At 36.4% G+C, this 12,521-nt stretch overlaps 1 protein-coding gene across 1 annotated transcript; it reads left to right on the forward strand.

Annotated features, from left to right (window-relative positions):
* Positions 1 to 4,860: 4,860 nt before the first annotated feature.
* LOC126495944 (olfactory receptor 958-like) lies at positions 4,861 to 5,793 on the forward strand. Its single transcript, XM_050133544.1, has one exon. The coding sequence runs from the start codon at positions 4,861 to 4,863 to the stop codon at positions 5,791 to 5,793; it is 933 nt and encodes a 310-aa protein (XP_049989501.1).
* Positions 5,794 to 12,521: the final 6,728 nt, after the last annotated feature.

The following is a 12,521-nucleotide window of genomic DNA, read 5'->3' on the forward strand; positions in this document are numbered from 1 at the left end:
AAACAATCATTTTTTAAAGTTGATCCACGTTTTCTGTCATCAGAACTGTTGCCAAATTAGTGAGATGATGAAAGCTACTCTGCTTGGTTGGTGGGTGTCCTCACGGGCAGGGTTTATTTGGGCTAATATGTGGATTTAGCCATGTAAAAAAGACTTTTAAGATTAATCCAGTGTTTTAAATTGTAGTTTGCCAAAACAATGAATCTTTCTGCCTTGCAACATCTACTGTGAAATCCACTTTTGATTGGTTGAATTCTTTTAATTTTTTACATGCACCTATTGGGGCAATCAGCTTATGTACAATTTTATGAAGCTATACCTTTCTAGAGACTATGGAGTATGTTATGCTTGCTTCAATTTCTCTCATCACTTCTTTCAACTATTATATCTTTCTATATTCTTCTAAATGTCCCTTTGGTCACCCAGTTAAGCTAATCACCATTAATATGGTATGGAATTTGAAAACTGGATTGAAATAAGTAAATGCATCTCTATCCTGTCAATTTTGATGAAAATCACCAAATTTAGAACAAAAAAAGAATCTGTGTATAGGAGATGCCACATTCAAATAGCCTGAAGAATGTTGATTATTGTCTGATTCTTAAAGTCCAAAGTGTTTATTTGCTTGTTATGAACTGTGACTGGTATTATAGAAAAATAAAATATGCATAATAAAGTGCTCAGGCACTCCCAGGAAGCACAGGGAATTGATAAAGGATCCTGGTATGACTAGTCCCCACTCAAAAGCTGCTATCATGACACAAATGTTGCTGGTAAAGAAATCAATTTAATTCAGAAGCCAAACTGTGAGAAGGTGGATAAGGCTCATTTTCAAACACCACCTCAGGGACCTCAGACAGACCAATGCATTCCTGCAACAGTGGGGCCATGTGCAAGGGCTACATAATAGTGTAGTTTTGTCATCAGACACATGTGTTTCTATTGTTGTTGTTGTTACTGGAAATTTCATGGGTAACAATCAGTTTCCTACTCTAATTCTTTAAATGGACACATTGTTTTCCAGCAAGTTAAATACTATTTCACTTTTAACTCAAGAAATTAGCCAATCCTGTGGTTGTCTAAAGACCATAATATTCTTACAATTCTTAAAATTAAAAAGAAGATTAGTGATTAAACAGTCTTGGCATCCGTCTGCTCCTTTTCTTGAAATATTTGAATCCACACCACAGTATTCTAACCATCCAAAGTTGATTTTAAAAGCTGGAAAATTTATGAGAACAAAAACCAAAAATGAAAAGTATCTAAGAAACAATTCACAGACCAGTTTGTCAGATGTGATAGTGTAAGCTGTTGCTCAAGTCATTCTTGCTGGATGGCTTTACACATGGTTGCAACAGATAATTAATTTCAGGCCAAAATTCAAAGACCTATCCAACCTCCAAGGCCAGTATGTGTCTGGGGAAATCTGTACAGAAGGTTTGTTTGAGAACCCCAAGTGTCTATTACCCTTTTTTTAAAAGGCCCCTGAAATCCAATCTCAGTACTCTGAGCCAATGCTATTCCACTCCTCTGGACTTTTTTTTTCTGACAGCACTCAGGTGGTAAATTCCTTTACGCTGTCTTTCTCCCCATAAAATGTTTGTGTTGAAGATATGTCCTTTGGCTATCAGTGACAGCACCTGCTGTGATTCTTTCCGTATGTGTCATCAAATGAGATAATCTCCAATGTATGTCTATAACTGGGAGAATAAATTTTTAAAAATTGCAGTGAAAAAATATAGAGCCAGAGTTCCTATTATACATAACCTCTCATAATTCCTTAAATGCAACAGAATTATAATGAATAGACATTAAAGTATGAACAAAACTTACTTTTTATTTTTGTATTACTTCAGAATTTATTCTTTTAACATTTAATCAACTACTTTTGTGATTATAACTATCTGTTTTGATTACCTTGATTTACCACAGAAACACTTAGAGTAAGACACATATAGAGTAAGCCATCTATGTGTTCTTCTAGACACCATTTGCTCTTCTAACCACTTTGCAAATATTGAAAATGAGACTTGAGCCACATATCTCCTTCTGTAGCAGCTCTCGATTGCCCTCACCAGCTTCTTAGCTAGTTATGGGATCTTGGGAGCACTTTCCCCATTCATGTTTGAGTTTTAAGTGGTTTTATCTGGTACAGGTCTTATGTAGGTAATCACACTGTTTTGAGTTCATGTATCTAACATCCATGTGATGTCCAGAAGACAGGATTTCAGTACTCTTTGACATCCACCATCTGTTCCATCCATTCTGCTTCTTCTTCCATGATGTTCCCTGAATCCGAGGAGGATTGATAACGATGTTCTTTCTATGTCTGAACATTCACAGTCAATTTTTTCAGTGCTTTCATAATTTATTCATTCTTTTCATTCACTACTGTCCACTGCAAAAAGAGGTCTGAACAAGGCTGCAAATAGTAAAAGTCTGTGAGCAGCGACACAGATTTAGCAGGCAGTTTTTAGATATTGGCAAAGAACAGAAGTATGTTCCCACTAGGGGCTTATGTTCTTCCCAGCCATGAGTTTTTAACTAGGTTTAAGGAACCTGGCATGGTACCTTTTTGTAAAGTAGGGTTCATATCGAACTAGAAGGCAACTAGGTAGCCACATAACAGTTATATATCCATTTCATAGTTTGATCAGAGTATCCATAAAGTCCATTTAAATGATTAAAATATACCTAAGTAAACATTAATAGTTGCCTTAAGGGAAAATAAAAATGTTTTCAGGTAAGAAATAAGGTATAAATCCAAGCATTTGAAGAAATATTAATAATGGGATATTACAGAAAACATTTGTTTGCAGAGTAAAATGTACTAGTAGCTTTTCTGATGTTGTGATAATACTCTGGTAAAAAGTAAATTAGAGATGAAAAGGCTTTATTTTAATTTACAGTTCCCAAGAGATTGAGTCCATAATGGATGGATATTTCATTTCCACACATTTCATTCCCACATAGAAAGCAACAACAGAGAGAAAACAGGAAGGAGATTGAGGCTATAAAAATTCAAAGTCTTCTCTCAGTGAAGCACTTTTTCCAGCTTGTCTACATCTCCCAAAGACTTCATAATCTGGGGACCCACTAAGCAAATGTATGGGTTCATGGGGCTATTTCTCATTGAAACCACAACAAAAAGTTACATGATAGGTTATATTTTTTCTTCTTCTTGAAACCAGTACAATTTTAGATGTTTTCCACTTTTCTCTAATCTTGATCCCCAAAGAACAGAGTAATTGCAGCATTTGAACCCAAGGGATGGCACTCCTCCAGGGAAAACTCAGTATCTGCAATAAAGGAGCTTCACCTGAGTGGCTTGAAAACTACTAGGTGAATACATTCTACTCTAGGGAGCATAGGAAGCAATGCAGAGAAGAGAAGGAGGGAAAAAACAAAAGCAGAGATCTTCATAGCTAACTCATCTCTCCATTCTACTTTTTCTGGTCAGGGTCATTGTGGAAAAGAATCCCAAAAGAGACCTAAAGGAAACATCTATTCCTCCTAAGTGTCTGGCTAACTGATGCTCTTACACTCAGGGCATGAGCCCTCCTGCATCACAGATTCTAGGCATCATCAGCTGGGTCTTAGGCTAAGAAGATGCAGCCTCCTCCTCCCCTCAGCTTCATAGCAAGGCTGTTCTGTTTCATCCCTTCCAACCACAGAGGGCAGATGTGGCCTTGGGTTTTAGCCCCAATTTTTCCATCATCTGCTTCAGCGTGTAAGTGCTGGTTTACTGGAATCCATTCTTCTCTCAGCATCCTCTCTTCTGTGGTGTATGTCCCCTTGAAAGGGTAAAAGCCTGTGCTTACTTAGCTCAACTTGAGTTTGGATATTCATGTCACTTTATGTACTATTTATGATATGAATTATGACAGTGTGTCTTACCAACACTCATGTGGATAGCACACAACCATAGCTTGGATCATGGCTTTTGGGAACACAAACTCTGTATCCAATCAATTCATAACAATGGCATCTGTAAATAGCTTTTCCCTATATTATGTATTATGTTTTGTCTTTTGTTCTTTCATGCACCCACCATATGGATTTCAGTTTTAAGTTGTACTGACTCTGAAGACAAGAAAGAGGTTTGATAAATCAATAGCTCCTAGTCACTGTGATTGTGGCTTAGTTGAAGTCTCATTATTCAGAGTATTAGAACTTTGAATTATTTAAGAAAATACTATGTTTTTGGACAAAGTTGCTAAGAGATTTTATGCACATTAGAGCTTTGTGCCTTCAAGAAATTTAAATTAATAGTTTCTTCACAGAGAATAAAATTAAAATCAGAGATATTTGACGAAACTCTGTGGATTCAGAATAAGGAGTCGATGTGACATTTGAACTCTGATGTATGTAATTGTGAGTGTTACTCTATGCCAGTGATACTCAACCTGAAAAAGCCAAGCAAACCTTTCTAGTGGTCACATTTCAGATATCCTTCATACCAGATACTTATGATTCATAACAGTATCAAAATTACAGGTATGAAGTAGCAATGGATATAATTTAATGGTTGGGGGTCACCACATATGAGAAACAGTGTTAAGGGACACAGAATTAGGAAGGTTGAGAACTGCTATTCTATACTGTTAATTTGATGCTATATTCTTAATTCAATATATTCTTAATTCAAGTTGACCTCTTTAAGTTTTAGGGGAGAGTTAAAAATAAAAAAATGGCCAATTTGTTATTAAATATTAATTAGACAAATTAGATGAAATCTCATATTGAAAGTTCTTTCAAATACAAAGGGTCCCAGTGTGATCTGCAAAGGCTTTAATTTCTTTGGGAAGTTCAGCTAAGTAGGTCCATCCTTTTGTCTTCCAGGAGTAAGTAAACTTGAAAATGAGGAATTGGACTTTGGTAACTGAATTTCTCCTGATGGGAATCCCACATACGGTTGGGTTGGAAAAGATTCTCTTTGTTCTCTTTTTGGCCTTCTACCTGCTCACACTCCCAGGAAACCTACTCATTCTCCTAGCCATCCTCACCTCTTCCAACCTTCACACACCCATGTACTTCTTCTTGGGAAACCTGTCAGTGCTTGATATATTTTTCCCTTCAGTGAGTTCCCCAAAGATGATGCTCTACCTCACTGGACACAGCCACACCATCTCTTACCAGGGCTGTGCCTCCCAGCTCTTCTTCTATCATTTCCTGGGCTGTGCTGAATGCTTCCTGTATACTGTGATGGCTTATGACCGCTTTGCAGCCATCTGTCACCCTCTGAGATACACAGTCATCATGAGTTCATGGGTGTGTGCCTCCATGACAGTGGCTACCTGGATGGGGAGCTGTCTGCATGCATCTGTTCTCAAGTTTCTAATCTTCAAGTTACCCTACTGTGGACCCAATGAAGTGGACAACTTTTTCTGTGACATCCCCGTGGTGTTGCCCCTGGCCTGTGGTGACACATATATGGCGCAGGCTATGAGTTTCATCAATGTAGGTCTTGTTGCACTGGTGTGCTTCCTCCTTATTCTTACTTCATACTCTCGTATAGTTACCTCCATATTGAAAATCCGTTCTTCTGAAGGCAGACGCAGAGCCTTCTCCACCTGCAGTGCCCACCTGACATCCATCCTGCTCTTTTATGGCCCTGTAGTCCTCATTTACCTCAGACCTGCCTCCAGTCCTTGGCTGGATTCAGTGGTTCAAGTGTTGAATAATATTGTTACTCCTTCCCTTAATCCTTTGATATATTCGTTGAGAAACAAGGAGGTAAAGGTAGCTTTGAGAAAGGTCTTGACACAAGGGATGCACAGTCCTGGGGAATAAGCTTTATGTCATAATATCACTTTACAGTTTGTCTCTATTATCTCATAGAAGTTGCTCTTATTATCATATTATCTTAAAAGTTGGTTGTGGCATACTTTATAATGAGTAGATATTATTTTGATTGAACCCTATATTTCTATTGCTTAAAATTTTAAACTTTTAATATAATTACAACATTTATCCCTTCCTTTTCTCCCCCCAAACCTTCCTGCTTTTTTTCAGCTTCATGGTCTCTTTTTCCACTTATTGTATTGCAAATATATGTAATATACATATGCACATTCATATAATCCTATGTATGTTTGTATATGCAACCATTTTCTTAAATATAACCATTTGAATTCATATAATATTAGTTTTATGTATGTTTTCAGGACTGACCTTTTATCCATGGGCAACTACTTGGTGCACCCTATCCTGGGGAGACCTCCTTTTGAGTTCCTCTCTTCCATTATCAACACCCATTTTTACCCTCTATTGTATTCCTTTCTCGTTTTTTAAGGACATATTAATATCCACTTCCATTTCACATATATGAATTCATACATTACAGGTTTGTTTTTAGTATTGGACTGATCTGGATAGAATGAGTTTAGATGTCTTCAATTTAGTTTTAGTTATGTTTGTGGTCCATTTTGAATAAACTTGAACTCTATGTTCATTTACTTTATGGTCCTGATATGATTCTAACACATTGTATGTTGTCCAGATTTCTGCTCATAATAACTGAGAAGTTCATATTGAGCTTATGTTGTTATAGCAAAATTGCAGTACACCGAGGCTATTTAATGCTAAGAATTATTTTTTAAAAGACAAAAGTAGTTAGCAAATACTTGAAAAAATACAGAATAAATAAGAATTAATTGATATTAAAATACAAGCATTCCAAAATTTTAGAAAAGGCATCAAATATAGATATGTAGTGGAATATGACATCCCAAATTACAATCACATTGTATAGAATTGAAATACATAAACAGAATCTAAATTATCTGAGAAAACAAGGCGTCTTTTAATGCAGGAGACTACCAGTCAGGTTACTGTTTGATAAAGAAGAAAAAAATGGAGTTTATAACCACACCACACACAAAAATATGCTTGAACACTAAATCTTAAAAGGACACCCAACAAATTAGCAAACAATAAATGACAAAAAGCAAGGAGATTATCTATAAATGACTGTAGATAGAGTTCTGATCAAGCTGTACTAAATTCCAGAGCAGTAGAAAAAACCTTATCTATTTAATTAGTTATTAAGATGAAAACAGTACCAGCTGTAACATAAGCACTCAGTGTAACTGACTCTGGTCCCCCTTGTGCTATTCCTCCCTTTCTGCTTGCTGATGTTATCTGTGAAGAGTCTTCAAATGTTGTGCCATAAACTCTGTCCAGAGTTTATATTTTAATTAAGTGAAGAAAAAGGATCCCAGGTATTTCATTGTGTAATAAAAAATAAAACATTAATAGGACTGTAAGTAAAACTGCTCTTATACACAATTAGTTCAGAATACCAGTTGTTACAAGCGACATAGAGGAATTCAGCAGCATCTAACAATACTTTTAGAATTCCTTACATTTATTATTATTATTATTATTATTATTATTATTATTATTATTATTGCTATGTGTGTGTGTGTGTGTGTGTGTGTGTGTGCATGAATACATGTGGAGGCTATCTTGAGTGAGCTGGTCCTCTCCTTCCACTATATGGATTCAGGGTTGGGGTTCTAGGGATTGATTTCATGTTGTCAGCCTTACAAACAAGTGCCCTTATCTGCAGCTCTGTCTCTCCAGCCCTGTTAAGTACTTTTTGATGTAGAAATTTATTATTATTTTAGTCTTATCCAGAAGTTGTTGCTCAAACAATATGAAAATTTCATATCTGGGTTATTTGTGTAGTAAGACCTTGGAGACTGTATAAATATTTAGATATAAGACAGTACTATTTATCTAGCTTTACAGACTCACAGTAGTATTTAAATAAGGTATAGCAACTCACAAAATACATTTTAATTTCAAAATATTAATATTTGCACACGTCAATAAAAAGAAACAAAACTATAAGAATGGAAACAAAATTGTATAAGAAAATTAACAAAATTATAACTATTTAATATTTCTTTATGCATTTATCTTTGTTTTGTTTGAGACAGGTTCTTGTTCCACAGCCAGGCTGGCCTTGAACTTATGCAATTATCCTGATTCAACCTCTTTAGTGATCATATTACAATCATATGTCATCATGCATATTAGGCTTAATTTAAATTAGTATCAGATGCACGGCAAAGGGAGAGCTAGCTTTGCATTGTAACTGTATCTTGTCCTCTTGGCTTTTTAATCTTCAACAATGGAGTACTACACAGCAGAAAAAAATAACCACATCATGAATTTTGCAGGAAAATGGATGGAGCTAGAAAACATTATTTTGAGTGAGGTAACCCAGACATAGACAGATAATTATCACATGTACTCACTCATAGGTGGTTTTTAAACATAAAACAAAAAATAAACAGCCTAAAACCACAATCCCAAAGAACCTAGACAACAATGAAGACACTAAGAGAGACTTACACAGATCCAATCTACATGGGAAGTAGAAAAAGACAAGATCTCCAGAGTAAATTGGGAGCATGGGGACTTTGGGGGAAGGTTGAAGAAGGAGGGAAGAGGCAGGGAGAGGAGCAGAGAAAAATGTAGAGCTCAATGAAAATCAATAAAAAGGAAAAAAAATTAAAAAATAAGATAAAAGGAAAAATAGAAAAAAAATTAGATCAAAAAGAAATTAACCAAGACTGAAGGTACATTAAAAAAAAAAAACCAAAACAAAGCCATAAACCATTTTCACTTCTGTAAGACAGATAAAATGATTAACTAGATCCATTATGGGAAAACAGATCTAAATCTCCAGTTACAAGGAGACCTGCACCATTTGGGCAAACTCTTTTGGAAATATTTCTTCACTGTCAGCTCACAGGATTTAGTCCAGGATGAGGCTAAGGCTGTATCTGCAGCTGGTGCCTGAACAGAATAATGTGAAGAACTCTCCCACTTTACACTGGTATTGAAGACATGAAGGATTCATGGAGAGCAGAAGGGGCTTGGCACCATGTGGCACTGCTGGATTTCCTGAAGAGAGGCCCCCCTGTAAAGGCACAGCTTCAGTTTCAGTGGAAACTCAGGGAATGAAGGATGCCAGGCATGTAGAGTGAACACCAAGGTCAGTGGCAGATGTGGAGTTGAGTCAATAGGAGTCTATGAGATAAACTGTGTGCACCTATGCCTTTTGGAACACGAAGACCATGCGTGAGACCAGGATACTAGTCTTTGGGATACAAGATTTGATTTACTTTGCTGGATGTTTTTTGTCTTGGATTTTTTTTTTGTAACTTGGCTCTGATTCTTCTCACTTGGAATAAGAAGCTATCTTTGTAGTTTTTGATTTTTATTAAGTTCGGGATTACATACTTTGTATATTTTAAAAAAACTTTGAATCTTTAATTTGTTTCTAATTATTTTTAAGGCTGTGGGTCTAGAGTCAGTGAGAAGTGAAAAAGAGAAGGGAGTTGGGAGGAATGGTTGAGGTCACTGGTGGAGGAAGAACTAAGGTCTGTGTCATTCACTCTCATTGCTAATCTACTCATGACAACCAGAAACTGGAAACAGCCTAGATATCCATCAACAGATGAACAGATAAAGGATATATGGTGCATTTACACAATGAAATATTATTCATATAGGTAGAACTTGAAGATATTTTTAATTAAAGATCTTTTATAGGGTGACATTAGTGATTTTATGTCTTTTTAAGAAGTTATTAATCTTAATGAAACCTAGTAGCTGAGTTACATAGTCTCCTTTTTATTCTAGTGCCCTTCCTGTCTTGTAGCCTTGGAATAATCTTCAAGAAGCTAGAGAAAACCATTTGGATAATAGTAATAAAAACATAAGAACCAGATGGTGTACAATCAGATTAATTCCCAAAGGAGTGCAATCTATGTATCCAAGAAATTGGCTGCAAATAACTCTTCTGATTTTATTTTTGTTTATATTTTTATGTACATAAATTCATTTATTCATTCACTTGGCAGTGTTTGAGCAGCTTTGCATCTTTGCTGTTCTAGAAATTGGGGGCAGAATATAAAATTCACACAAGCCCATGACTATTAGAGACCTTACTTTCTAGCTCTTATCCGAGTGTTAAATTAGATTTGAAATGAGTGTCATGATGGAGGTACATAGTTTCTCTCCAATAAGGAGGTATATGCTGGCTGGCTGGCCTCATTTATTTTGCTTCTAAAATTCTATAAACAAGAAAACTTTTTGTATGTCCTAAAAAAAATGGCCACATAGAGACTAAATAGAAACCTGCCAGATTTGATGGGGCTGTTTTGGAAAATATTCCTATGGATTTTTCTAAATCCCGGTATGATGTGGAATTCCCCTCAGTATGCTGTGAATATGTTTTATTGCCATTGGTTAATAAAGAAGCTGCTTTCGGTCAATTGCTTAACAGAGTAAATCCAGGTGGGAAATTTGACCAGAGATGGAGAGAGAGAGAGAGAGAGAGAGAGAGAGAGAGAGAGAGAGAGAGAGAGAAGGCAGAGTCAGAGAGAAGCCATGTTACTGCTGAAGGAGGAAGACACCCACCATGGTCTAGCAGAAATTTGTCGGTAGGCCACGACCTTGTGTTGATGCACAGATTAATAGAGATGGGTTGATTTAAGATGTAAGAGATAGCTAGAAATATGCATGAGCTAATAGGTAAAGCAGTGTTTTAGTTAATATAGTTTCTGTGTGATTATTTCAGGTCTGGGCAGCCGGGAACTAATAAGCAGCCTCCTTATTATACATCAGTATAATTACTGTCTTCTGATACTTTCAGATATTGCTTGAAAACAGGAGACAACACATTATTTATCCTTCACATCTTCCTGCTCTTTCCAACTCTGGCTCATTGCTTTGGCTTTATCTGATTGTTGGTTCCAATCTCATTGCTGGGGAATGGATCTATGTGAAACATGACAGTTACTTAGGAAATAGGTACCCCTCAGAATTGTGTGAGTGTGAGTCCAGTTATGCCTGTGCCTGCCCTGATCACACCCACAGTCAGTAGTTTTCTTAATGCTAACTAGTTTCAGGTGAAATATATGAAGTATCTGTGAGTTTCCTGGAAAATATTTTCTTCAATAATAAATGTTGCTATACAAAAAAAAATGAAATACTTGTTATTTCCTAAAGAGGAAATTTTGGTAAAGATAATGACCATAATTGTTGTTAATTGAATGTGTCTGAGAGTTAGTTAGGCTTTTTATTGATGTGAAAAGACACAATGATCATGAAAGCTCTTGAAAAGAAAACATTTAATTGGGGTGGCTCACAGTTTCAGAGGTTCAGTCCATTCTTATTGTGAAGGGGAATATTACAGTCTATAGGCAGACATGATGCTGGCTAAGCAGCTGAGAGTCCTATATCTTGCAGGCAACAGGAAATCAACTGAGACACTGAGCAGTACTGTGAGCATAGGAAATATCAAAGCCTGCCCTCACAGGGACACACTTCCTCTAACAAGGCCATGCCCACTCTAACAAAGCCGCACTTCCTAACAGTGCCACTCCCTATAAGATTAAGGGGCAAATTACATTCAAACTACCACAGTCCTCATAAGAAAAAGCCCATCCACAAGTTTCCGTGTCATTGAAAATTACCATCCCAAAATTCCAGCTGCAAACTCAAAAATATTTAAATGGATTCCTATTATGATCCCCCTCTTGAATCCTCATCAAAGTCATGAGTACATATTAGGTTCTCTTCAGTATATATTCACAACCCTGTCTCCCCTCACTGTTGTTGAATTCTATCTCTTCTCCCTTTCATTTTCATAATTGTATTCCTCATTCTTCATAGGTTTGTATATTGGTATTAAAATACAGCTGTAGGCCATTGAGGAGGCTTAGTGGGTTAGGATGCTTGTCACTGAAGACTTAATCTCCAGGAAAAGGAGAGAGCCAACGCTCTCATATTGTCCTCTGATGCTCCTTTCATGGCACCCCTCCATCCACAAATCCATAAATATAATTTTTAGAATTTACAAAATAGACCTAGCTATTTCATATGAGACTGCTAAATATTTATTTGTCTTATTTTTTCTTAGTGAAATTTGGTAAGAATACAAATACACACACATGTATACATATACATTTATACGTATACTTATCTGTCTACCAGTAAGTAAAAAAGTAGGCTATAGATACTAAGGAAAGTAAAAACCACTGTGCTGGGAGTAGTGATATTAAAGGGTGAAGTGAGGTTCACCAAAATAAACCACACAGACATTTCAATTGAAGATGACTCATCTTGTTTAAATAGCATTCTTACACGGGACAATTTAAAAGGTAAAATGAATGTTTAAATTATTAGCTTTAAGATGTCTTCTATAGAGACTGAGAGTGTAACCCACCATTCATAAGTTTTCTAATGGCTTCTTTAACATCTTTGTTCCTAAGACTATATATAAGGGGATTAAGCATGGGAATCACGGTGGTGTAAAAGACAGAAGCTACTTTTTCCTGGGTTGTGTCACCTGTAGCTGGTTTCAAATACATGAAGATGATGGAACCATAGAAGACTCCAACAGCTACAAGATGGGAACTGCAGGTACTGAAGGCTTTGGATCTGCCATCTGCTGAACGTATTCTCAGGATGCTGGCAAGGATGAAGGCATAAGAGAT

This window comes from Alexandromys fortis, unplaced genomic scaffold, assembly GCF_014885135.2.
Source record: "Alexandromys fortis isolate MF-2015 unplaced genomic scaffold, M_Fortis_MF-2015_v1.1 scaffold_231, whole genome shotgun sequence".
In the NCBI taxonomy this organism is placed as follows: Eukaryota; Metazoa; Chordata; class Mammalia; order Rodentia; family Cricetidae; genus Alexandromys; species Alexandromys fortis.

Excerpts from the sequence above, each read along its gene's own strand:
- LOC126495944 (XM_050133544.1), top strand. The coding sequence starts at position 4,861 with ATGAGGAATTGGACTTTGGTAACTGAATTTCTCCTGATGGGAATCCCA.